Below are 26434 nucleotides of genomic sequence, written 5' to 3'. Positions count from 1 at the left end.
TTGGAGTAACAGACCCAGTTTGCAGACGCTCTGGACCAGCTGCCTGCCTTGAGCCGCATTTCCCGCGGCGCGGACAGGAGGCCCCGCCGCCAGCCTGGGAAAGTCTTCAGCTCCTGGGTCTCCAGGATTTTCCTGCCACTCCTCCAGAGGACGTGGAAGGGCCGGGGCAGGCCGTGAAAGGGGCGGGGTCGGCCTGGGAGGGGTGGGGCCGGCCGAGAGGAAACCGCAAACATCAAACTTAGGGCTGCAGCTCAGAGAACAAGCTGTGCCTGGTGGCCCGGTCTTGGCAGGCGGCAGGGGGCAGGCAGAGGTCAGTGGCGCAGCCTGGCAGGGCTGGGCAGGGCCCCATGCCACCTGGGAGGGTGGTGGTTTAGCATGTGGCACCCACCCCATTTCCCCCACATATGCCAGGCCGGGTAAGGGACAGCATTGAGGTCGGGCTTTGGGGGAACTAGGCAGGGGGCCATGGTCCTGGCTGGGGCAGGGTAGCTGCGGGGTTTGAGAGGAGGGCTCCAGAGGGTGGCTGAACAAATGCAGGAGCGGGGCCAGGCTCCAAGGCATCCCTGAAGATGCCTCAGGTAAGGCCAGGTCAGGGAGGAGGTGCCACTTGCCAAACCTGGGGTCCTAGGCAGGAGAGGGAATCCCAATGCCTACACCTTTCCAGGAAGCCTTTCAAGAAGCGGGGAGAACCCCCTTTGAGCCCCACTTCACAACACGCAGGCTGTCCCTAGGTGCTACTAGATACCACTCCCTACAAAGCACCCATCTGCTCTGTGGGCTCCACCCTTGTAGGCCTGTCAGCCCTCACTGGGCTGGCTACAAGGGAGACAGTGGTGCCCCATGGGGTCCTTTGGCCCCTAGCCCACACTCCACATGGTGACAAGATCAGTCCTTCTGAAATGACATCCAATGGGGTCTGTGCCCTGCTCAATTCCTTCTGTGGGTGTCCACCCAGGGGCAATGAAACAACATCCAGACAAATGTATGCTACATGTTCACAGCAGCACAACTGGCTACTCCAGAAAGCAGGACACCTCAGTGTCCATCGGTGGGTAGCAGATAAACACAGTGCGGCCCAGACAGTGGGGCTATTACTCGGGTGTGAAGAGGGGTGAGGCACCAACACACACTGCAACACATGTGACTCCTGAGGACGCGATGTCTGGAGACAGAAGCCAGACACAGAAGGCTCCAGGGGCTGATCCCAGACCAGCCCGTTCCAGGCCCTGCAGAGGATGTCCCCCCTCCACCCTTTGGTGGCACCACATGGTATGATGTTAGTTCCCCAACCAGGGGTCAAACCTATGTCCCCTGCACTGGCACCGCGTCGTCTTAACCCTGGACCTCTGGGAAGCCCCTCATCTGCTTTCTTCTTGCCTTCTTGCTGTGCTACCTGCTGGTTTCACCTGGCTTTTTCTCAAGACCCCTGCTGTCAGATAAGGAAACTGGTAAGAACAGCAGTCTGAAAGGGACTGGGGTTCTAGCCTGTCTGCTGTCCTTAACCACTGGACTTCACCGCCCCCTACACTTTGTCTTCTGCCTCCAGGAAGCCCTCCCTGACACACTGCTTCCCCCTCTTCCCCCCAGGATCTGAAGTCAGCCCTGGGCTGTCCAGCAAAGACCTGCATGTGGCAAGAATATAATCATGGTTGAGAGAAAGGAGTCTAGAGAGGGAGGAGGGCCAGCCATGAGGGGGAGGTCTGAATTACTGGGTTTTGTTGAATTAGGTTGCATTGTCCAGAGGTGCCCCGCCCCATCTCAAAGCTGTTTTCCTCCCTCCCTTTGGACCGGGGACAGCTGCTTGCTGAACTCCACCTGACCTTGGACTTGGGAAGGCCATGCAGCATGCCTTCTGAAGCCAAGCTGCTCAGATCCGCCAGCCACAGGAGGAAGCCCAAGTCGCACAGGAGACCCCTGTGGGCACCTGGTCCAGGTTCTAGCCTCAGCCTGAGCCCAGCCCACACCTGTGGATGATGACCCTTCCCAGTGGAGGACCCAGGTGTCCTAGCACAAGGACAAACTGAGTCTCTCAAGTCCCGTCTGCATCCCTGACTCATAGCACCACCAGGAATAACAAAACGGCTTTGGGACACTAGGTTTGGGGCAGTTTGTTGCAGGACAACAGAAAGCCACGATGTGAGGATGCAAACGGGTTTTTTTGACTTTTATTAAATCCTTACAAAACAGAATACAAAATTCCGGCATTGACAGTTGGTGTAAAGGAAAACTTCTGAGCTGTATCAGCTCACCTGGTAGAGTGGAGTTAAAGTGCTTGGATGTTTTTCCCCCACTTTAAAAAAATCTTTTTTTTTTTTTTTTTACACATCTTAACATTGAAACACTGCTGTACCCCCTTCCCCCAGCGCCGGAGCAGCCTGAGAGCCAGGCTCATTCACAGTAACGGTTCTGACCAGTCCTCCGGGCCTCACTGTTCGAGACAGCGGGGAGGAAGTGGATGTCCCACCTTTGGATTTAAAAAAAAAAAAAAAAAAAGCGGCTCACAGCTCAGCTTTCCCGAGTAAAATGGCCATGGCGCCTCGCAGCGGGCGAGAGTCCGTTTGTTTTTTTTTTTACAAAAAGGCAGAATTCTCGGTTGCAAAACATGGAATCACAAATGGGAGAGAAATGATGGTGGGGGTTGGCCTCCCCACCCCCGGAGTCTTTGGAAAGGCCAGTCCACAGATCCGGCGGGCGGGGGCGGGGAGGGGCGGCGGCCCCCACCAGCCACCTAGGACTGCGACAACCTCCAGACGTGGGGGGACCGCAGAAACGGCGCCCGAGCTCCCCACGTCTCGAACCCCTCCCCCCACATTCAAGTATTCTTCAAGAACAGGGAAGGGAAGTCAACTTTTGTTTTAGAAAACTAACGAAACAGAACGAACGACTAGAAGCCGGATCGGGGTACCCTCAGAGGCCGGCCGGGACCCCGGGGACCGCCTGCCGGCGCCCCCCCACCCCCTCGCCCCGGCAAAAGCCCGTGTGCACGTAGAAAAGGAAGCCTGTGTATTGCATAGTGTCTCCTACCCGAGGGCCCAGGCGTCAGATCGGGGAGGGCCCAGACTCCCCAGACCGGCGGGTCACGCGACAACGTCTGACTCGGGCGCGGGCGGACGGGGCAGCAGCTGCGGCCTTTTCCTGAAGATGGGCGGGGCAGAGACGCCGCCCGGGGCAGGGGAGGGGGGGCTGACGGGGCATCCACGCCGGACCCGAGGGGCGGCCGGGCAGGACGTGGCCGTGGTCAGACTGAGCCCTGAGAAGGGGCACTCGGGTGCCCGGGTCTGGGGTCCGCGGGACCCCCACGTCGGCTGACGGGCGCCTGTCCAGCCCCTCCCGCTTGCCCTGGCGCCCCCCTCTCGGGTGGGCAGTCCCCAGTGGAGGGGCCAGAGGAGGGCCCATCAGCTGCAGCTTAAGGTCAAGGTTCGAGGGAGCCCCGATTGTCAGTCGGCGGGAGGGGGTGGGGGTGTCCAGCGGGCGGTGTCACTCCGCCCTCCCCGCCCCAGGCTCCGCTCCCGCGACTGCGGAGACCTGAGAAGCCCCCGGCCCCGCCGCCCGCCAGGGTGTCTGTGAGGAGGGAAGGAGCTACCGTCTCATCCAGGGGAAGTGGGGGTGGACCGGTCCCTGAAAACACCGCGAGGGCCGGAGAGGGCGGCGGGGCCCCGCCCGGCCCGGGAGACGCCACGCCCTCCTCTCCTGAGTCCCGCGGGCGGAGGGAGGGGCCTTCACAGTGGCCGAGGCGTCCCGGGCGGGGCGGCGGGAGGGCCCACCCGGCCGCGCGCCCTCAGCTCTCCTCCCCCCAGCCTGCTTTGCTTTTAACACCATTGGAAGGGGGGGTGGGGGGAGAGAAACAGAAAAAAAGAAAAAAAAAAAAAACAACCAACAGCAAAAACCTTATATAAAAAGACCCCCGAGCTGAGCAGAGCGCCTCGGAATCCAGCCGGGAGAGGGAGGAAGGGGAGGGGGTAGGGGAGCCCGCTGGTCAGGGCGGGCGGGCAATAGCTTAAAAAATCTTTTTAGATCTGATGGATGGGGAAGGCCTATGTACAGAGGGAAGGAAGGCGTCACGCGTGGTCTCCCACCAGGACCACGGGGGCCGCAGACAGGCTGGCGCGCTGCCGCCGCTGGGCCAGCTTGGACTGGGAGGGCGGGGACAGCTGCAAGCAGCGTGAGGTAGCTCGGATGACCACGGGCTGGCCCTGCTCCGCCTCCTCCTCCGCCGCGTCTTCCTCCCGCTGGGCCAGCTGCCGGTTCATGGCAATGGCCTCTGCCGCGAACGAAGTGAGGTCTTTGGCACAGCTGTTCCTGGGGACCGGGCGGGGGTGAGGGTCACCAGAGGGAGAAGTAGCCTCGCCTCCACACACCCCCCCAACCCCTGGGCCAGTGCAGTACCCCAGAGGAGGGGCCGCAGGCCTAAGAGGTCCCAGTCTCCGACGGGTGGGTGTGGGGCTGGGGCGGCAGTGGGTTGGCGCCCCCCTGTAGGCACAAAAACTCTGTACCTGATATAAGGCCACCCAAGTCCCTGCCCCAGGACTGAAAGGGTTTTTTACATCTTAACATTTAGCGCCCCTCCTGGACTTGGGGCTCCCCGCTTGGGGCCTCACCTCTGCAGGACCATGGGCGTGGGCAGGGTGTTTTCTGGGGCGCACTGCAAGGAGACAGGAGAGGCGAGGTTGGAGAGCAGAGCCCACCCACCCCCTCCCCCCAGCGGGCCGCCCGGCTGACTCGGAGAACACCAGAGCACAGGGGTGGTACCGGTAGCCCGCCAGGCTGGGGGCGGGGCCTGCCTCTCACCACAGCTGCCCCTTCCAGATGGTTCCCAGCTCCTGGAAGAGGGTGGGAGCCCCTTCCACCTTGAGTCTTTGCTCCCCATGGTGCCGATCTTTAACCTAAGCACCTATCCCCTGGAATGACCACTGGGCAGAAGACAAAGACATCGCGCTTTTCCCAGACTGGTGGGTAGAGAGCCTGGGCCATTGGCAGGCCATGAGTCTACCTTGGCTTGCTACCAGACTGCCACCTGGCTGACCTCAGCTTGACGCTGTTCCAGAAGAGGTGGCCCCAGCACCTCCTGGACACAGGGCTTGGCAAGGAGGAGCACCTGCAGTGCAGCTTGAACTTGGCCAGCAGGCAGTGGGGGTTTCCCTACTGCGCCCTAGCTCACTCTGGGGCTCTTCGACCCTTGCTCTGAGTAACCCCGGCCCATCGGCAGAGGCTGGATGGAGGTCTGAGGACTCCCACGCCGCCTGGGGCCCCCACTCACCCCCTGCACCCAGGGGTGCTGCAGGACTTGGGCAGCGCTCAGCCTCTGCTTGGCATCACGGACGAGGAGCTTGGAGATGAGGTCTTTGGCAGCAAAGGAGATGTGGGCCCAGTCCTTCTCTGGAAACTCGTACTTGCCCTCCTGGATGCTCTCAAACAGCATGTTCTGGAGGGGACACGGGGAGAGGGGTCAGCTGCAGCCAGCAAGGGCTGAGGCCATGTCCCCAATGCCTGGATGGGCAAGCCCAGACCTGGAGCAGCACCCCTCCTCCACCACATCCTGTGTGACCTGGCCTGGGCTTAGAGTTAGGGAAAGTGTTCTGAGCTCAGCTAGCAAAGCTGGGGCACTGGGAGGCTGGGCCAGAGAGTGGCTTCCGGGAGGCACTTGGGCTCTGCTGGAGTGAGCTGAATAAAGGGGAAATCAGGCCATGACGCCTGAGCCTCAGGTGGTCTGTAGAAGGCTAGAACCTGACCATGCCAAACCATAGGCTTTGCCTTACCTCAAATTCCTATCCTCAGGCTCCCAAAGAGCCTCTGGAAAGGCAGCAAGGTAAGGCTGGCAGTGGCCTGCTAATGTGGCCAGCGGTTGGAGGCGAAGCCCTAAGGGGTGCTCAGGGGTACACGCGACAGAACCTGCGGTTGGATGTGCACACAGGGCAGCCCTGGGGGATGCACGAGCCGGTCCCCAGGGTGGGGGGTAAGTGTGTACATAGACCAGGCCTTGGGGTGCACCAGGCAGGCCGCGGTGAAGGTGCACAGCCTGTGTGTATGAGTGTGTGTGCGCGCAAGCCGAAGCAGGCCTGGCGGGGTGCTGGGGGAGGGGTGCACAGCAGGCGGCCCCTCGCACCTGGCAGGCGGGGCAGGCCTCCCCGCGGTCCCAGCCGCAGTCGCTGCCGCAGTGGCCCACGAAGGGCGGGTAGCCGCTGAGCAGGATGTAGAGGATGACGCCCAGGCTCCAGAGGTCGCAGCGCTTGTCGTAGATACTGGCCTCCTCGCTGAAGGCCTCCACTACCTCCGGGGCCATGTACTCCGCGGAGCCGCACTGCAGGCGGGGGCAGGGCGTTAGGGCCCGCGGAGGCGGGAGGGGGCTCACCGATCTGGACTTCCTGAAGCCCGTGCCCGACCAATCAGAGGCTAATAAAGAAAACAGCCCCGCCTTCGCTCTGCCGACCAATCAGAAGCCACCGAGGGAGCCGGACCCACCCCCCACCCTCACCCCCACCCAATCAACAGGTGCCGGGAGCACGCCCAGGCTCACGGAGCCCGCGACTGCGGCCCTGCCCAGCCAATCAGCGGCTGTTGCTAAGCGGAAGCTCAAACTTTGAGGCCTCAGCAGTCAAGCAGGATCCGCACCTTGAGGTTATGTAACTGCGGTCTGGGACCGGATTCGGGACCATTCCCGCCCCCTCCGCCCCTGCCAGCACTGCCCCTCCTCGCAGGCCCTCACCGGGGTGAGCAGTTCTGGGGTGGAGATGGGGGAGCAGTCCCCGTTGAGTTTGATGCCACTGCCCAGGTCAAAGTCGCAGATCTTCACGGGGGACACCTGGGCGGGGTTGGAACAGGCTGTGAGGGCTGGATCCTGGGGGCCTGGTCCGAAAAGAAGGCCGCCCCCTTCCGCGCCCCTCACCTGGTTGGGGTGCTCACAGAGGATGTTTTCCGGCTTTAGGTCCCTGTGGGCGATGCCTGCCGGGAGAACCAAGAACCACCAGGGCTGGTCAGGGGTGGGTGGGCACGTTTTTCAGGAGTCCTGGGCAGGTGGACGGGGTGCAAGGGTGGACACCTAGGACCCCTGGGGCAGGTGGCGCGGCCACCCACCTTTGTTGTGCAGGAAGTCCAGGGCACTGGCTACGTCCTGCACCACCACGCTGGCCTCCAGCTCGTTAAAGTGCCGCCGCTTGTGTATGTGGCTGAGAATGGAGCCTGGGCCAGACCATGGAGAATACACAGGTGTCACCTCCACTGCCCAACGCCCAGCACCCACCCCACCCTGGCAGGGAAGTTCCCACTCTGGTCTCTTTGAATCCAAAGCCCTTCAACCTGAGCTGGGGCCGCCACCCTGGACCCCCCAAGGTCCCTCTGATGGGCAGGCCCCCTGGAAGTTTCTCCCTGGTGGCCCTGAGTCCCCAGGCCCATCGGGATCCAGATAAAAATTGCGCCAGGCCCCACGTACCACCCCGCATCTTCTCAAACACCAGGTAGAAACGGTCCTCCTCCTCGAAGAACTCAATCAGCTCGAGGACGTTCCTGGGGTGCAGGGCAGAGGGGCAGGGGAAAGGTTGAGGCTTCCTCAGGCCCGCAGGCAGCCACAGCCACAGCCGTGCCCAGGAGGGGTGCACCTCCTCCACCTCTACCTGCAGGCAGGAGGCATGGGCCCAGGGCCATGGGCCTGCTTCCACCTTGCCCACCTTGGACTGTCTGGCTTGCCCACCACTGGGCCCACCCAGGACACAGGGCCTGGCACACAGTGGGTGCTCACTAAGTGGCCACTGTGGGTGATGAGAAGGCTCTCAGGCCCATTCATCCGCTGAAAGGTGGCTAGGGGCCCAGTGCTGTGATGAGGCTAGGTCACGTTACCTGTGTCCCTGGCACTGATACAGCATCTCCACTTCCCTGAAAACCCTGCTCCGAATGTGGCCCGGCTGCTTCTCAATGATCTGAAACAGCCGGGGGTGGGGGGGATAGGGGTGGTGAGGACAGATACACATACAGAAACACAACTGGAGCAGCTGGATCCTCCACAGCCCACCAGAAACTTCCCCTGGGTCACGCCTGAAACTCATCAGAGCTTAGACTTTTAGGCTCTGGAAAGCAGAGCTCTCCCATGGGGGCCCAGAATTTACCGGAAGTCAAACTGTGGTGTCAGCACAAACTGGGGGCAGCGTGTCCCCAGAGGCCTCCCAGGAGGGGTAAACATGGCAGGGGAGGCAGAGAGGAGCTGGAGCTCTCCTACTGGAGCAGGCCGATTTGGACCTGGAGCCCCTGCAACTTACACCTTCAGGGCAGCAGGTTCTTTAGACAAGGCACCCCCCCACCCACCGCCCGGAGCAGGAGACTGGGGGCCACTGTGCTGACTCACACCCGACCCAGAGAAGTAGAGATGCCTGGGGCACCTGGCTCCTGCCAAGCTCTCCTCCTTGCCAGGGCACCACATCACCACATCTTGTCTCCCAGTCCCATGCTAATCTGGGGGGACACCCCCAGCACCTGCTGGGACCCTCTTCCTAGGCTGGACCTTGGGCTCCCTCTCACTGGGTGGGTGGGCAGGCTTGGTCACCAGCACGCTCGGGGCTCCAGCCCACCAGCAGCCTAGGGGAACGCCTATGGTGTGTTCTGCTGGCCAGGCTCCAGTAGCAAGCTGGCACCATGTCCACTGGCCACTGGGCCTGGGCCGCCACCCAAAGTGCTGTCCCACCTATCGAGTGACAGATACCCCTGCCCCACAGATTCCAGGGGTTCCTTGACACAGTGCCACCAGTCGTGCCCTTCTGGAGTTAACTGAACCTCATCCCATCTCCTGGGAACGTGGCTACGGCCCCCACTCTATGGAGGAAACAGCAGTCCCTCTCATGAGGGGTATGGCCTTCTGGGGTTCCCACCCAGACACCTAGCCTAACGGCTCCCTGCCTTGGTCTCCCTGTCCGTCAGAGTGACAGGAGCCAGCCTTCCCAGCAGGGCCCGTAGAAGGGAGGGTTCAGGAACCCCCCAACTATGAAAGTGCTTGATGCTAGGTGTCCAGTCCTGTGGCACCATCATCCACCTCACCCAGGCACTCCCAAGGGGCGGGGACCACAGCCACCCAGGTCACCAGGCTTCCACCAAGGCCTGAGGTTTCCAGCCAGTTCCGCTTGCCTTGGAGTACCTGGCCCTCCTTCCTGGGCAGCCAGCCTCTCATGACCTCACCCAGCCCAGATGCAGAGGGTCACGAGGGAAGCCTGGAAGGCTTCTCAGAAGGTGGGGTCTGATGCCTGGCCAGGCACACAGGCTGCGTGGCCACACCCTGGGTCAGGGCAGCACAGGACAGGCAGGAGGCTCTCACAGGCCTGCCCTGGTCTCCCCAGGTGCCCAGCTCCTCAGACTCAGAGAACAGGGTTTTGATCTCTGTATCAATGCCCAGAAGCACTCCTTAGCCCTGGGACAGGAGCCTGGCCCAAATGACCCAGCAGGTGAGCACTGGCTCTGACTGAACCCCCAGGTCTCGGCGACCCCCCGGCAGCAGGTCCTTGGCCACCTGTGCCAGCATGCCACCCCTGGTCACTTCTCACCTGGACTTGGGGGCTCAGCCTGGGCTGACCTAGATTCCCAGGGGTGGCCTGAGTCACCAGCCTTGGGGCCATTTTTAGACACTGGTTTTCCCTGGCTGCCAGTCCGGCAGCTCAGATGCCAGCTCCCTTCCCTCTGCCACCTCTGGTGGTGCCAGACCCCGGCGCTGCTGGGGAGAGGCAAGGGGCGCGCTCTGGTGCCGTGGGCTGGCTCACCTTGACAGCATACTCCTGGTTGGTGATGAGGTTGATGCAGGTCTGCACACGGGCATGGGCACCCTCCCCAAGCACGTCCTCCTGCAGCTGGTAGACATCTGTGGACCCGGCGGTGGGAGTGAGAGCCTCCCTGGGCCAGCCCATCTTCCCAAAGCCCCCACCCGGGCCCGCTCCACTCACCTTCAAACTTGCCTGAAAAGCTGTCAGTGGCCCGGCATCTCTTCTTCTTTTTGCCTCTCTTCTTGGCATCAGGGATGTCGATGGGCTGGCTCGTGGGCATATCTGTGCCGGGAGGGCCAGAGGTGAGGCCCACCCAGTTCAGGAGGCAGTCCAGCCCCCCCCGCTCCACCACCAGAGACGTGCCCTCCCCTCAGCCCCTCACCAGGGCGGGTCGGGCACTCTGGGCTGAAGTCAGGCTCCCCGTGGTGGGCCTGGTCTAGGGTGAAGGCCAGCTCGAAAGGATTCTGCCCCTGCAGGAGAGGAAAGGACAGAGCTCAGGCCTGCTCCCTATTCATACACCAAGGGACACAAAGCCTGGCTTTGCTGGGCCACCAGAAAATTGACCCTTCACCCCCCACCTGCAGCCATCAGGGCCTATACAGAGGGGATGTGGTACGGGAAGAGGCCAGATGCAGGTAGGGAGGGAGTGTCGCTTCCCAGGCCAGGCCTGAGTTACCGTGGGGCCCAGGCTGTGTCATGAGCCTTGGTCTGTTCACCTGCAGGATGGGGCCAGCACCACTACCTGGCACAGGGATCAAAGGCGTGGGGCAGCCACTGGGAAGGACTGAGTCACTGGCTTCCCCGGGTGGGGCTCCCAGCCAGGTGGCCCTGCCTGCTTTCCCATGGCCTCCTGGCCTCAGTTTTCCCCTCTGCGAAATGGGGTAGCACAGTCTCCTTTGCCTCACACTGTCCTCTCATCCCCGCTGCACCTTCTTGCCACCACATTGCCTGTGATGTACCCCCATCCCCCAGCTCTGCGCCTCCTCTCCTGCTCTGACCCCTGTCCTCATCTGCTTTCAGATCCTCACCACCATGACCCATGCAGGGCACAAGGAAGAAGTGCCTATGGTCTCCCACATGAGCACTGGCTGCTACCTGCCAGAAGGGAACCCCTCACAGGCCCCGGTGTCCAGCTAAGGAAAGAGCCCATGTAGCAAGCAGGGGCCAGCTCAAGATCACCCCCGACAGCCTCCAGGTCCTCTGCAAGGGACCTTAACCCGGGAACAAAGGCGGCTGGGGTTCCTCCCAACAAAAGACAACTGGGATAAATATGTTCCTGCAGAGCAGGTTGAGCATGATGACTGGCAGCCATGCCAAGGCATGAGGGTTGGGACGCTGAGGCCCACCAGCTCCTCTACGAGCTTGCTCTCATTGAGCTCCACGAGTCAGGGTGGACCAGGTGGCCAGGGCTTCAGGTGGGTATGGGGGGCCTGCACACACAGCCATGGTGCCAGCCCTGAAGCTGGATGACTTGGGTCAAGTTGCTGCCCCTCTCTGGACCTTGGACCAACTGGACCCAGGGCTTTGGCAGGAGGGCCATCTGACAGAGAAGAAATGCCAAGAGACCCTCCAGGAACACCCAGGGGTCTACTGGCAGAAGAAGCCAGGCCAGGTTCCTTCAGACAGGAGGCCGGGAAGCCAGTCCAGCAGCAGAGGGGCAGGCAGAGGTCAGAGGGAGCGGCTGAAAAACAGGCGTGGGCTCGCCCGGACTCCCCACCCGCCTGCAGATAGTTGCTAGGAGGCCCAGCGGGCGGGGGCAAGGGAGGGAGGGAGCACTGCAGCCAGTGTGAGCGGGCTCAGCCACCAGCCCCTGCCCTGCCCGCCCAGGGCTCTGGCACCCATAGGGTCAGGGACACAGCTGTGCCAGCACTGGCAATCACTGCTCCGATAAGTTGGCACCGGGTGACCACCTCCACCGGGGAGGGGAGGAGGGGTGGCACTGTGGGGGTGATCAGGAGGGAGAGTGGACGTGAAGCTCGGGGCCAGCAGATCCCCACCAGCTACCCCACCCCGGCCTACTGATCTGAGCACCTGTGGGGAATCATAGGACTACGGAAGGGTGCAAGGACCTGAGAGAACCTCTGGGTCCTGACCAACCCCCTGCCCCGTCCTAGCCTCCAATGCAAAGAGCTGGACCCTGGAGAGACGAGATGGCCAAGCCACCAAGATGAAGGGACAGCAGGCCTGCTCCCGTGTCCTTGTCACCATGTGCAGAGGGCTGGCGGGGTGGAGTTGGGGGGGAGGCCCACGCCTTCCAAGCCTCCACTTTCCCATCTTAAAATGGGGAAAACACATCAGAGACACCTGGCAGACCAGGGGAGCAGCTGGAGGAGACGCTGAGAGTGGCCAGCCCTGGCCACCGAGAGGGCCACCTCAGAGCCAGGACTCCCTGCCCAGGGTCCCTCCAACTCCCTTAGGGCTCCCACAGTCCCACCTCAGTGCAGGGCTGTAGTGTGGCCTGCAGAGGCCAGTCTGTGCTACCAGGCAGTGTGGCCAGACCAGGCCCAGGGCTGGCTGCAGGCTTCCAGTCAGCAGGCCTTGGCAGGAGGTGGCTGGAACCATCCAGAAAGTTCAAGTGTGCTTTGGCCACTGTGCTGGCCCCACACGCTCACCCCATCTTGGCTCCCGCCCAGCCCCCAGAGGGGACAGACCACTACCAGGGACGTCTCTCGTCCACCCTACTCCCGCCCCAGCCCCAAACACTTGGACATGCCAAGGCTGGAGCTGCTCTGGGAGGCAGGGGGAAGCCAGGATGACAGGCGTGTGGGCAGGGGTGGGGCGCTGGCCTGGGACGCTGCCTGGATGGGCTGGGAATTTTAACCTAGTCTCAGCTTGCTCCTCCTACCCTGGTTGCAGTTCACCTGTAGGCACTGGAGCTCAAGCGTACACATACACAGACACAGACACACACACACCCAGGTCCTGCGTTCTCTACAGGGCAACAGGTCCTTGCCCAAGGAGGCCCAGGGAAGCCATTACATAACCCAGTCAGTGGAGTGGGGTGGCCATTGACATCACTGCCTCCCCAGGGCCAGGCCCTCTGGGGCCCCTGCCTAACACCTGCCCGCACCCCCCAGACTCGCTCATCTGAGACCAGAACTCAGCTGCCACAGCCATGGGGCCGCCGCAGAAACTTCCTGCTCCGACAGGAAATAGCACTTGGGCCTGGGGTGTCTGGGAGGTGCAGAGCTGGGAAGGCATTCAATCCACTGCCCCATTCTGTAGACCACCCAGGAGGGTATCCTGGGGACTGCAGCCCTGTCTGGGGCTCCTGGAGGAAGGACCTAACAGACCCTCCCAGACCCTCCCATGACGCTGGGGACAGGACTGTGGCTGCTGACTGCCCCAGCAGTGCACACTCAGCTGGGGTCTGCAGGGGACACACAGCCAGGGGCCCTCATGGGCAGGGGCCCCCCAGTTCTGCCTGGGATGCTTGGAGTAAAGACCCCAGAGGCCCCAGGGCACTAGGAACTGACTGTGGCCTACTGAACCCCTCCCCATACCAGCACATGCCTGGCTGGGGTCTTCAGGGGTACACATGGGTAGGGGCCCCACAGACTGGGGAGCTCCTGGAAGAAAGACCTCACAGGTCCCAGGGTGCTTGAGACTGGACTGTGGCCCAAGATCACCTCCCCTCCAATGCATACCAGGCTGGGGCAGCCCCAGGCAAAGGGTAAGGTTGGCATGAGCCGCGGGACCTGGGGGCGGGCTCCGAGTCCCACCATCGGCCTTTCCGGTGGTCCAGCCCTGGGCGCCCCCAAACCGACCTGACCCTCACCTTGAAGGAACGGTGGAAGCCCTGAAGTTCGGCTGTTTTCTTCTGCACCATCTTCTGTCCGGGCCCCGCCAGCGGGGGAAGGGACGTGGGGCCCGGGGGGGCGGCCCGTAGGAGGGGGGCGGCAGGGGAGGGGACCCTGAAGGCGGGAGCAGACAAAGGAGGGCGTTGAGTGGCCGCGGCCGCCTGCGCAGGGAGCCCGGGCCAGGGCGGCCAGGCTTCGTGGGGCCCGATCCCCGCACCCGGGCCGGGGCCGGGCCGGGCCGGAGTCGCAGGGCCACACTCACCGGGGTCGGGCTCGGGCCGGGGCCGCAGTGCCGCCGCCCGAGACGCGCAGCCCGGACCCCGCTGCGCGGACCGCGCGGGGAACAGCGCCGCCACCGCCGCTGCCACCACCGCGGACTCCTCGGCCTGGGCCGCCACCGCCGAGAGGAGCCGGGCGCGTCGCGTCGCCGCCGCCTTTATAGACCAGGCTCGGCCCCGCCCCGACGCAGACCCCACCCCTCTGGGCTCCGCCCATGCGCACACGGCAGGGGCGGGGCTGGAAGGCCCCTCCGGCTACGGGGCGTGTCTGCGCGCCTGCGCCGTGCGTGGCGCGGGTCTCGGGGCGCGGGACCTGGGAAGGATCTTGGCTTGCTCGGACAAGTCTCCCGGAGGCTCGGGGAGACCCGCGGGACCCTGATTCTGAGCTGGAGCCCGGCTCTGCCCTCTGGCAACAGCCCTAGTCTACCGGTCAGGGCCTAGGATGCACTGATTTCTATGGGCAACACGCCTGCTCTAGAACCTGCTATAGCTCCCACTTGGATCTCTCGGCTCTAGGATCTGCCGTGGCTCTCTTTTTCAGCTCCCGGATCCTGGCCCCAGCTGTCGTGCAGGCGCACTAGCTGTCGTTCAGGTGCACCCCAATAGGCTTATAGGCCCAGCTGCTTCCCCAGGTTGCTCCCCAAGAGTTCATCCAATTGTTGACTGGGAAAGGGGACGCAGTAGCGGTTAGCGACAGATCTGTGAAGAACAGTCTCTCAGTCCTGCAGAAAGGAACATTTCCCTTGACTGATGGAGAAAAAACCCAAGAGGTAGGGGTGACCAGGACAGGAGGCAAAACACAGCCCCATTTTGGCTGGAGCCCTTGACCCAGGCTCTGAGAGAATGAGCCAGCTCTCCACCCCTGCAGCCCTGCCGTGCATGATCCTCAGAGCCCATATCTGGACACGTGGTGTCTCACGTCTGCAGAGTAGACTGTCCTCCCTCTCCTCCAGGCCTCAGCCTGTCCACTGAAGCATACGTGCATGCATGCATGTCTATGTGCATGCATAGAGAGGTGGGATAAGATGTGGGCTTCCAGAGGCTGCTTCTGGAGCCCAGAAGTCTGAATTCCAGGTGTCATCAGTAAGGCCACACCCTCTCCGAAGGCCCCAGGGTAGGATCCTTCCTACTTCTTCCAGCTTCTGGTAGTTGTTGGCAATCCCCAGTACTCCTTGACTGGTAGCCACATCACCTGATCTCTGTCTGTCTTCCTGTGACCATCTTTTCTGTCTCTCTGTGTTTCCTCTCTCTGCTAAGGACACCAGTAATTGCATGAAGGCCACCTTAATCTGGTACAACCTTATTTTAATTTGATCACACCTGGAGACTTCCCTGCTGGTCTGGTGGCTAAGACTGTGCTCCCAATGCAGGGGCCCAGGTTTGATCCCTGTCAGGGAACGAAATTCCACGTGCCGCAACAAAGAACATGCATGCCGCTGACCTCAGAGAATAGAAATGAACTAAGGTCTTGCAGGGCTATCTTCCTAGGTCCAGTGGAGCTCCAGTCCTGTGCAGCCTGATTTGGGAGTCCGGCTGGTGGGGGCAGATTTTTTCCCCTAAACCAGAAGCCAGGTCCAGCACTGGGCACTGCTCAGAGGAGCTTTCATACTCTCACACAGTCTGGACAGGTGGTCCCTTGGTGAGCCCAGTACCACGGGTTGGGAAGCAGGAAACAGAGATGGGAAGACAGCCCTCGCCTTTGAGGTCCTTCCACCCAGATCTCCTCTCCTCAACCCAGCTGAACAGCCTCCCTGGCTCCTACCCATTCAATGCTGGGAGCCTCACCCACTACCAGTCATGACAACCAAACACCTCCCGGCATCTCCTGGAGAGCAGGATCACTCCCCGACCCCGACTGCTTATGCCCTCTGGGTGCCCTGAATCCTGCAGTCCCCCTCCTGTGCTTGAGGAGGGAGCACTTGGTTGGGTGCTGGGAGGGGGTCCTGGTGCACACATGGGCTATTCAACAAGGGTAGGGGCCATGCATGTGTGTGCGTATCCACGGGTAAATACAGGTATATGCAAACAACCACTGCAGATCCCCTGGAATGGGACACTTGAGTCCCAGGACTGAGCAGCAGAATTGGTCTGGGTGCTGGTTGTTGTGGGAGCCTGGGTTGTGCTGGCCAGGGCAAGACAGCCAGGCCCAGCCCCAGCTCAGTCTGCACTGGGGGGCCAGTGCTGGCAATGGGAATGAGGGAGGGAGAGGGACCTCTGAGCCTGAGCTCCTGGCACAGAGGCCTCAGTCCTGTCCTGCCACAGACTGGCGGCCAGCTCTGGATAGCCTATTGCTGCCATCTTCCTTGAGGACAGCCCTGTTTACAGGCCAAACTCCCAGAGGTGCTAGGTGCCCAGGGGCTGGGAGGTACCTGGGGAGCTGGCCACCCTGCCCGCCTCACCCTGGGACCCAAGGAGTCTCGCCTGCCTCTAGGAGATGCCACCTGCCAAGGAGGTGAAGCAGAAAGCCTGGGCCCTGCCTCCCTCCCCTCCTGCCGGCCAGTGTCCCCCTTTGGGGCACTGTCGGGGTTGGGGCAGTGAGGTTTAGTCAGGGGCCAGTCCAGCAGGGGGAAGGATGACACAGAACTGTGGGCAGGACAGACAGACTCTGGAACAAGGATACTCCCCCCACCCAAAGGATGGCAGAGAGGCAGCCAGCTGGGGAAGGGGTCTCAGGATTGCCCTCGAGGAGCAGAGGAGCAGGAGTCGGGAGGCTCTGGTCTGATCAAGGAGGACAAGTCTCTTGCATCAATTGGAGCAGTTCCAGGGCTACACAGCTTTTGCCTCCCCTCCCCAACTTCAGATCCATCCCAGCTTCCTTTGTGGCATCCTAGGTGGCCAAGAGGAGAGGGGTCTGGCCTCCATCTTCCACCTCAGTCATGGATGAGGCTTGGCAGGACTCAGGCCAAAGGTGCAGGGAACCAGCTCTCTGAGAGGCAGATTCTACAAGGTGACTCTACCCCTGTTGTATGTGGGCATCTCCCCCAAAGCCTAGAGGATACAGCAGACAGGTCCTGAATCCCCGGGCCTCTGCTCCCCCTGCCCTCTGTGGGCCTGAGGAGGCAGACTGGTTGGCTGGGTGGGGTCCACTCTGACCACCTCCTCCTAGGCCTGGCAGGGTAGCTGAGCCCTGGGATCCTGGGGCCTTAGTCATGTGCATGCAGAGATCACCTCCCAGACAGCAGCCAGGGGACCCAAGGACAGCTCAGGACCTCCAGACTCAGCAGGGAGAGCCCCCAGATTTAGCAAATAAAAATACAGGATGCCACTTTAAATTTGATTTGATTAAATTTGATTGCCACTTGAATTTCAGATAATGAATAACCTTTCAGTATCATTCTCATGTATACCCCATGCATTAGTATATCCAAAATAATTATTCATTGTTTGCCTGAAATTCAAATTTAAATGCGTATCCTCTATTTTATCGGCAATCCTACCAAGGGGTAATGGTAAAGACTTTTGTCTTCCAGTGCTAAAAAGAAGCATCCGGACTTCCCTGGTTGTCCAGTGGTTAGGACTGAGCTTCCAGTGCCTCACTGCATGGGGCACAGGTTTGATCCCTGGTCAGGGAACTAAGATCCCACATGCCACTCGTAGTGAGGCCAAAAAATAAAAGCAGAACTCGTTGGGTGCGAGTGTGTGCGAGTGTGACTGGACTAGGGTGTGCATGTGTCTGTACACGTTTAGAGAAGCACTAAGCCTGCGTCCGTGTGGGGCAGACTGTGTGCAGGTGGAAGTGGATGGCGAGGGTGCATACACACGAGAGAGCAGTAGGTGCCTGTGCTTGGTGGGGGATGGGGGTGCTGGGACCACTGCAGTACCCTCATAAGCCCCTGCCTTTGTGTGGAGTGCTGGGCCCCTCCCTCCTCAGCTCAGGCGCCTGCTCTTCTTATTCCCACCTGTCTGGACCTCCAGGGACAGGAACCACCAGTCTCTGGTCTTATCAGATCCCCAGGTAAGTGAGGGTCATGGTTAGGGTCATCACTGGGCCCTCACTGGACTGGGGCCTCTGGACGTGAGGCCCGGTGGCAGGAACATCTGATGCAAGTGGCTGTAAGTGTCCCTTCCTGCTGGCTGACTCACAGCCCGCTCCATTCCAGTGGCTCAGCAGTCCTGGGGAGGGAGCCAGGCCCGCTGTCCTCAGTGGGGGTGGGGAGAGGGCAGGGAAAAGGGAAAGCAGGGGCGGGTGTGGCCAGGAGTCATAAGCTGGCTTGCCAGCCTGGCTGTGGGTGTCTCTGCAGCTGTGGAGCCTGCTCTGCTGCGGTGGTTGTGTGGCCTCTCAGGGGTCAGGCACTGAAAGTTCCCTAGGGGGTGCGGGGGTGGGGTTGGGGGCTGAGCAGTGCTGCCCTAACAGCTGGCCAAAGGCTACACTCTGCCACTGAGATGGGTCTTGTAGTCCCACTTTCTCTCTGGGTCTCAGGCAGTGTCATCCTGGTGGCTCTCAGGGGAGTCAGGTCTCCCACTCCCAGCTCCCCTGCCCCCCAGCAGTGATCTGGGCATCACCTACAGGAGCCCTTGGTTTTAAGGAGGGTGAAGGGCTTTCCCAGGAACCTGTGGATATGAAACCTTACAAGGCAGAAGGGACTTTACAGATGAGATCAAGGGCCAAGAGATGGGGATGATCCTGGATTAGAGGGTCAGGCAGTGTCATCACAGGGTCCTTATAAGAGGGAGGGGGAGGTCAGAGGCAGAGAGAGACAGGAGATGTTGCCTTGCTGGCTGTGAGGATGGAGGGAGGGGCCGCGATCCAGGGAGGCGGCACCTCTAGAACATGGGAAAGGCAGGAGCCGGTGCTCCCCTGGAGTCTCTGGAGGGACCGGCCCTGCCCATGCCTGGATTTAGCCTCATGAGACCAGAAGACTCCTGATCTTCAGAACTGTCAGAAAATAAATTTCTGTCAGTTTTGAGCCCCTAAATCTGTGGTGTTTTATTACAGCGGCCCTAGGAGGCTCATACAGGCACTAACCCCGGCAGCATCCCAGAGTCCCCAGAGTCCCCATTTAGCAGATGAGCAAAATGAGGCAAGTCCAGCCAGGCCTGGAGAAGGCCAACCGATCTGGCTTCCGGGCCAGGAATAGGGACTGGGGACAGGGGCAATGTCTTCAGTGGCCCTTCCAACCTGGACACCTGGGCCCAGTGTCTGCTGACCCGCCAAAGGCCCCAGAAGCCGCTATGGCCGGAGGCGGGGCTTCTGCATGACCCCAGGGCTGGCGCAGGGACCAGGTTCCAGGAATGTCCTCCCCCGGTGTTGGATTTGCTTGTACTGCTAAATGCTCGGGCCGATCTGCTGCCTGGCGTGTGACCCGGCCTCTCTGAACCCTCCCCGCAATCTGCAGCGGGACACCAGCAGCGGCCAGCGGGTTCCCACGCCATGACCAGCACCAGGCATGCCCTCCCCAGACGCCTCCTCCTCATTCTCGTACGGGGTCTCCTGGGGAGCCCCTTGCTAGCTGCCCTGACGCGGCGGTCTGCCTGGGGCGATGGCGGGGGGAGTGGGGGGGGGGGCGTGAACTGTAAGACTAGGTGCCCCGGGGGCCTGGAAGGCCACGCCTGCGCGTTGGCTCTGGCGCGGGGTCCCTGGGCCCCGCTACGGGACCGGTTGCCGGGGCAACGCGTTTGCGTCAAAGAACCTGGCTCTGAGCCGGAGCTCCCTTTGATTGGGAGGCGGGGCCCTGGCGTTAGGCCAATAGAATTCCAGGGGTTGAACTCAAGGGGCGTGACCGAGGCCTGCCTCGGGCCAATAGGATTGCTGTTGTCTAGGTCGTGCTAGGAGGGCCACGCCCCTTTAAAGGGACCGCGCGAATCTCACTGCGTCGGGTTTGCCTCGGAGTTCAGGGAGCACGACGTGGCTTGGGGTTAGGGGTCTGCTCCCCAGGTGAGCATAGCAAGGGTGCGGGGGGCAGTGCATCCGGAGCCCGCAGCTCCCCAGAAGGTGCCCCCTGCTCACCATGCTGCGCTCCCCGCCCAAACCCGCCCGAAGGATCAGTTACGCCCCAGGGGTTTAGGGCGAATCCCTCGCACCCCTGCCCTCGCCAAGACCCTGCTGCAGCTGGGGAATCAGATTTGTCCCCAGGCCTGGGTCCCTGCATCCATCCCTATTCCTCGAGGGCCAGGAAACATCGCTCACAAGGACCCCGTCTCCACCCGTAGGTCCGGGAGGTTGACCCCTTTGTGCCCAAGTCTCATGCCCCCGCACCATCCCCCCCACTCCCTTCTCAGTTCCCGCAGAGGAAAGCAAAGGGGGTCGGTGATGTGGGTCTGTTTCCTGTGGACTCTGGGAGCAACGTCCCCTCACTCTGGACAGGCCCTCCTGTCTGCTGTCTGGTGGCCCGTGTCAATGAAAGACAAATCAGGAGTAAGAAGTGACATTGGCAGATCCTGGGTGCAGAGAGCAGCCAGAAGTGACCCCTCCACCCGGAAAAAAACACATTCACTTGCACCTTCTGTGTCCCACACCTGGAGTGCCCCCAGGGGTGGCCTATGGGGCCTAGAGATGCCCAAGTCCCAGGCCTCTGTCATGGCTGGTCCCAAAAAATAGAGAGGGGTGGCCGGGCCCAGAGATCTGGGGAGGAGAGGGACAAAGAGCTGGTTAGGGTCCCTGGTCCATGTCAGGCTTTGAGATGTGGACCCAGCTTCCCCCTGGTGGTCCTCTTTCCTGTCCCTCCATCACCCCTCACCCCAGCACCCCAGAAAACCACTAACCTGAGGTGTCCTGCTTTGGTCTTTGTCCTCTGGCCTTGTGAGATGTTAGTTTTAGTGGGAACTGGGTGGAAGGCATCTGGGATCTCGTGGTACCATTTTTGCAACTTTTCTGTGAATCTGAAACTAGTTCAACACAAAGCAAAAATGATAAAGCACACCACTGCTACTGCTAAGTCACTTCAGTCGTGTCCGACTCTGTGCGACCCCATAGACAGCAGCCCACCAGGCTCCGCCATCCCTGGGATTCTCCAGGCAAGAACACTGGAGTGGGTTGCCATTTCCTTCTCCAATGCATGAAAGTGAAAAATGAAAGTGAAGTCGCTCAGTCATGTCCAACTCTTAGCGACCACATGGACTGCAGCCTACCAGGCTCCTCTGCCCATGGGATTTTCCAGGCAAGAGTACTGGAGTGGGGTGCCATTGCCTTCTCTGAAAGCACACCACTAGTGTTAAGTAATCTCTAAATACTTTGTTGCTGCCTGCCCCCCACCACTGACCCATAACAGATGCCTGCAGGTGCGTCACAGCCCTTCAAGAGGTGCAGCCGGACATGTTCCAGAAGAGCCATGGTCTCCAGCTGTTCTGAAAGGACCTTTCCTGCTTCCAAGCAGGCCCTGTTCTTGGAGGGCTGGCTTTGGTCTGTAGAGCGGGGAGGACCATTGGCACCCAGCCCCCTGAGACCCTTCTGGTGGGCTGTCTATGATGTCCGTACTCTCCAGGGACACCCCAGCCAGCAGGAAGCTCATCACATGTTCAGGATTCTTTGAGGTTTACGAAGGTACCACTGGGGTGGGCTGTCTGTTTCCAGGGGGCTAGCATGCTGTGCTGCTGGCTGTGAGAATGGAAGGAGGGGCCATAAGCCAGGGAGGTGGTGCCTCTAGAAGCTGGAAAAGGCAGGACCAGTGCTCCCCAGAGCCTCCAGAGAGACTAGCCCTACCCATTCCTGGATTTTAGCCCAGTGGAACCCATGTGGGATTCCTGACCTCCAGAACAGTGAGATGACAAATGTGTGTGGGTTTTTTTTTTGGCTGTATCTTGCATCTTTCGGAAGATCTTAGTTCCTTGGCCAGGAATCGAACCCATGCCTCCTGCAGTGGAAGCACTGATCCTAATCACTGGACCACCGGGGACATCCCAAATGTGTGGTTTTAAGCCTCCAAATTTTGATGATTTGTCGTAGCAGTCACGAGAAACCAACAACCTCAGCCTAAGGGTTGAACATGCAGGGCTGACTGGCTGTTGCTGCTCTAACAAACTGAAGCCGCTCCTGTACTGGTGCTGGGGGCCTGGACTGAAGGAAGAGCACATTCACTTGAGAGAATCCCTGTGGGAACTCGCGGAGGCCCCAGAGTGGAGCCAGAGGGACAGGCAGGGAGATAGGCTCACACAAAGTGAGGAAACAGGCCAGATGGTGGTGGAAGGGTGGTGGGGCCAGCACATGCCAGGCGTCTCGAGGCCGCCTCCCTGACTCATGGCCAACCAGGTGCCTTGCTCACTGAGGTCAGGACTAGGGCCCAGTACTTGGCCAGAGGGAGAAGTTTCCAGTCATTTGGGCTGGGGGTCCTGGGCTGGGAGGCTTGGCGGGGACCACCTGACTCCAGTTCTACTTTCCAGCAAAGTGCTGAAAGGGTCAAGTGTCCCCGTGGGACATCATGGGCTAGGTGCTCAGACACACCCGTGAGAGGTGGGCAGTGGGGGGACCCTGAAAGCCTGGCGGGTGTAGGGAGTGGTCTCCCCCCCTCATCTGTTTCCCAGGTGGCCTTCCTGGAGCAGGGGGTATTCAAGGCCCTCAGTAGGGGTAGGGGGCAGGCAGGGGAGCCTAGAGCAGAGTCGCTGGTATTTGAAACATCCAGAACAAGCAAATCCACAGAGAAAGTGGGGAATGGAGAGGGGCGGTGACTGCTAGTGGACATGGGACTTCTTTTACAGGGGTGAGAATGTTTTGGCACTGGAAAGAGGTGACAGCTGGACGACCTGTGAGTGGACTGAAAGCCCAGAACTGTTCACTGTAAACGGACAGACTGCAGAGTGTGTTGGCGATGGCTCACCGAGATGCTTGTCAACAAGAGACGTTGCACGACCCAGTGGCGGCTGGTGACTGTGGTGGCAGTGCCAGGTGCACACGGAGAGAGCTCTGCTGTCCTGTTAACTGAGGTTGGACGTGAAGTAAACATCCACACAGTTCATGTTTCCTGGCTGTGACGGGGTGTGGGAGGAAAGGGTCTGGGTGGACAAAGAGGAGGAAACCAGCGAGTATCCGCTGCAGGTCAGGAGCTGTGTGCTGAAGACTGCACTTTCCAAAAACATCCATGGTGGGGAACAGCCATTGGGAAAACACCTGCTCTTTCTTGCAAGAAAGTTCAGTGTATGTGAGAGAGGACATGGCTCAGAGGTGGTGCTGGTGGGGTCATGAGGTCGGCAGCGCCCCCGGATGCTACCCGGTGGGTCAAGAAAGGTGTCAACTTCCTGTGCCAGGAGCATGCCCTGGAGCCTTCACACACGTGAGGGTCCTGCCCCCAGGGGACACTGGGATGACGGTGGGGGGCTCCTGATATCGAGGGGGTGGTGCCAGGGAGGCAGCTCCATACCCCACAGCACCCAGGATGCCCCCCACAGAGGATGATCAGCCCCAGTGCCAGCAGCACTAAGGGGGACAACCTGGTCCAGAGAGCCTTCCCAGGAGGGAGCAGGAGGAAGCATCAGGAATGTCTCTGTATGTAGTGTTAATTGCTCAGTTGTGTCTGACTCTTTTCAACCCCATGGACTATAGCCCACCATACTCCTCTGTCCATGGAATTCTCCAGGCAAGAATACCATGTGGGTGTCCATTCCCCTCTCCAGAGGATCTTCCCAACCCAGGGATTGAACCCAGGTCTCCTGCACTGCAGGCGAATTCTTTACCATCTGGGCCACCCAGGAAGATCCACCTGGGAAGACCTCTCTAGAGATGAATAACTGACGGCCTTCATGTCATCCAATAGCCACCATCTGTGTTCCTGTCATGTGATGGAGTGACCCAGTATTTCAATGGTGGGACTCACGTCCACTTAATGAAAAAAAGTTGGGCGGCTGTCAGGTGGCCACTGCATTCCCACTTCCTGATGGTCATGCCCTGGTGCCATTCCCTCCCAAGTGTGAGCAGCACCAATGAGTGGGGCAATAGTTATATTGGGTTTTAATGCCTGTCTGGCTCACTGTCTCTCTTATTGGCTCTGATGAAGCACGTGGCCATGCTGGGGTGGCCTGCGTGGCAGAGGCCTGAGGGTGGCCTCTGGTTGATGGCCAGTAAGAAACTGAGGCCCTCAGTACTGCAACTGTAGGGAGCTGAACTCTGCCAGCAACCATGAGAGCTTCAAATAGAGTAGGATCCCTCCATAGTTGGGCTTCTGGGTGAGACACGCCCCCGCTAAACCCAGCCTTGCTGCCACCTTAACTGCAGCCCAGTCAGGGGGATGCAGCTGGACAGGGCCTGGACTCCTGCCCCACGGGAACTGCGAGATTGCAAATGTGCACTATCTCAAGTTGTTCTGTGTGTGGTGTTTTGTTATATAGCACTAGCTGACTAATATAGTGATTTCATTATTATTAACTAACAGCTTCTCTTAAAGACTCATTAATACATGCAATCTCTACTCATGAAGGCTGATGTTTACAGAGCTTATATTTCTCATTTGGTTTATCTGACCCTACAGTCAGGACACTTCCCTTAAAATCTGGGCTCTTAAATAAACCCATGCACCTATGGATACCTTATTTTTGACAAAGAAGGCAAGAATATACAATGGGGCGAAGACAGCCTCTTCAATAAATGGTGCTGGGAAAACTGGACAGCTACATGTAAAAGAATGAAATTAGAACACTTCCTAACACCATACACAAAGATAAACTCAAAATGGATTAAAGATCTAAATGTAAGACCAGAAACTATAAAATTCTTAGAGGAAAACGTAGGCAGAACACTCGATGACATAAATCAAAGCAAGGTCCTCTGTGACCCACCTTCTAGAGTAAGGGAAATAAAAACAAAAGTAAACAAGTGGGACCTGATTAAACCTAAAAGTTTTTGCACAGCAAAGGCAACTATAAGTAAGGTGAAAAGACAACCCTCAGAATGAAAGAAAATAATTGCAAATGAAACAACTGACAAAGGATTAATTTCCAAAATATATAGGCAGCTCAAAAAACTCAGTACCAGAAAAACAAACAACCCAATCAAAAAGTGGGAAAAAGACCTAAACAGACATTTCTTCAAAGGAGACATATAGATGGCTAACAAACATATAAAAAGATGCTTAAAATAGCTCATTATTAGAAAAATGCAAATAAAACTACAAAGAGATATCACCTCACACCAGTCAGAATGGACATCATTAAAAAGTCTACAAACAATCAATGCTGCAGAGGGTGTGGAGAAAAGGGAATGCTCTTGCACTGTTGGTGGGAATGTAAATTGATACAGCCACTATGGAAGATGGTATGGAGATTCCTTTAAAAACTAGGAATAAAATCACCATATGACTTAGCAATCCCACTCCTAGGCATATACCCTGAGGAAACCAAAATTGAAAAAGACACATGTATCCCAATGTTCACTGCAGCACTATTTACAATAGCTAGAACATGGAAGCAACCTAGATGTGCATCAACAGATGAATGGATAAAGAAGTTGTGGCAGCTATCCACAATGGAATATTACTCAGCCATAAAAAGGAATGCCTTTGGGTCAGTTCTAATGAGGTGGATGAACCTAGAACCTATTATACAGAGTGAAGTGAGTCAGACAGAGAAAGATAAATACTGTATTCTAACACATATATACAGAATCTAGGAAAATGGTACCGAAGAATTTATTTACAGGGCAACAGTGGAGAAATAGACATAGAGAATAGACTTATGGACATGGGGAGAGGGGAGGAGAGGGTGAGACATATGGAAAGAGTAACATGGAAACTTACATTACTCTGTGTAAAATAGATAGCCAATGAGAATTTGCTGTATGTCTTAGGAAACTCAAACAGGGGCTCTGTATCTACCTAGAGGAGTGGGATGGGGAGGGAGATGGGAGGGAGTTTCAAAAAGGAGGGGATATATATATATACCTATGACTGATTCATGTTGAGATTTGACAGAAAACAGTAAAATTCTGTAAAGCAATTATCCTTCAATAAAAAATAAATTAATTAAAAAAAATCTGGGCTCTTGGGCTTTCCTGGTGGTCCAGTGGTTAAGACTCTGAGTTTCCACTGAAGGGGGGGGTGGATTTGATTCCTGATCGGGGAAGTAAAATTCTGCATCCTGCACAATAGGGTCAAAAATTTTTTTTAATAAAAAAATAGCTGGGCCTTTCCCCCTCATGTAGAGGTATCCATTCTAGAGAAAGTTTAGTATATTTCTATTGGCTGAGAGTTACTTAACCTCGGGCTATTAATTTCTAGTTTCACTGCTGTCCTGTAAGCCCTGACAGTTGATTTTTTCTTTTCTTTTTTTCATAACACAAGTGCCTGACTTACATGCTTCGATTGCCAAGGTACCCACTTCAAAGATGGCATCTGGAATAAACACCTTGCAGCCAACAATGTGGCTTGTTACTCTGTCAAAGTAAAAAACCAGGTGACCTCCCCCACTGAGTTAGAGATCTCGGTTGGTTTGCATAACTGACCATTTGGACTGCTTGCTTTTTCTCTTCTCACACTTTAAACTCCTGCTCTTATGTTTTGAATTCACCAAAAAAGAGTGAGCCCATGGAACCTAGGCCCCCACCCTCGACCCCAATAAAACCAGAACCAGGCTCCCCAGCTCGCTCTCTACCCGAGACCTCGCTGTGTGGGCCCAGGTCCTGTAAGTAATAAACTTTTTTTTTTTTTCCTAAAAGTTTCTTGATAGTTATTGCAGGTCGTCCTGCAATCGTAGTAAGACCCACAGA

At 58.6% G+C, this 26434-nt stretch overlaps 1 protein-coding gene and 1 long non-coding RNA gene across 3 annotated transcripts; one reads left to right on the top strand and one right to left on the bottom strand.

Annotated features, from left to right (window-relative positions):
* The first annotated feature begins 256 nt into the window (after window positions 1–256).
* On the top strand, window positions 257–1909 carry LOC122699763. The gene is made up of 3 exons (XR_006342669.1): window positions 257–310; window positions 1002–1269; window positions 1798–1909. It is a non-coding gene; the product is annotated as an uncharacterized LOC122699763 (long non-coding RNA).
* Window positions 1910–2161: 252 nt separating this feature from the next.
* On the bottom strand, window positions 2162–13955 carry MKNK2 (MAPK interacting serine/threonine kinase 2). Of its 2 annotated transcripts, XM_043912118.1 has the most exons (14): window positions 13794–13955; window positions 13510–13645; window positions 10114–10201; window positions 9912–10013; window positions 9732–9829; window positions 7831–7910; window positions 7427–7500; window positions 7072–7176; window positions 6884–6939; window positions 6704–6799; window positions 6104–6298; window positions 5258–5422; window positions 4599–4642; window positions 2162–4299 (listed from the first exon to the last, which is right to left on the bottom strand). In XM_043912118.1, exons 2-14 carry the CDS (start codon window positions 13558–13560, stop codon window positions 4059–4061), a joined length of 1395 nt encoding a protein of 464 aa, XP_043768053.1. In that variant the 5' UTR covers window positions 13561–13645; window positions 13794–13955; the 3' UTR covers window positions 2162–4058. The 2 variants fall into 2 exon arrangements, with proteins under 2 accessions (XP_043768053.1, XP_043768055.1); XM_043912120.1 differs by lacking the exons at window positions 9732–9829; window positions 13510–13645; window positions 13794–13955 and having other exon boundaries at window positions 10114–10205.
* Window positions 13956–26434: the final 12479 nt, after the last annotated feature.

The sequence above is a fragment of the Cervus elaphus genome, chromosome 9 (genome assembly GCF_910594005.1).
Source record: "Cervus elaphus chromosome 9, mCerEla1.1, whole genome shotgun sequence".
NCBI classification, from domain to species: domain Eukaryota; kingdom Metazoa; phylum Chordata; class Mammalia; order Artiodactyla; family Cervidae; genus Cervus; species Cervus elaphus.
Note: the sequence above shows the minus strand (reverse complement) of the source record. Positions and strands in the feature narration are given on the sequence as shown.

Bases quoted from the DNA above. Each gene is read 5' to 3' on its own strand.
- MKNK2 (XM_043912118.1), bottom strand. From the start codon at position 13,560: ATGGTGCAGAAGAAAACAGCCGAACTTCAGGGCTTCCACCGTTCCTTC. The intron at 9,830-9,911 runs GTGAGTGGAGCG...CCGGGTCCACAG, and splicing joins CTTTTCAGGCAAGTTTGAAG to ATGTCTACCAGCTGCAGGAG. The intron at 4,300-4,598 runs GTGAGGCCCCAA...CCCGGTCCCCAG, and splicing joins ACGCCCATGGTCCTGCAGAG to GAACAGCTGTGCCAAAGACC.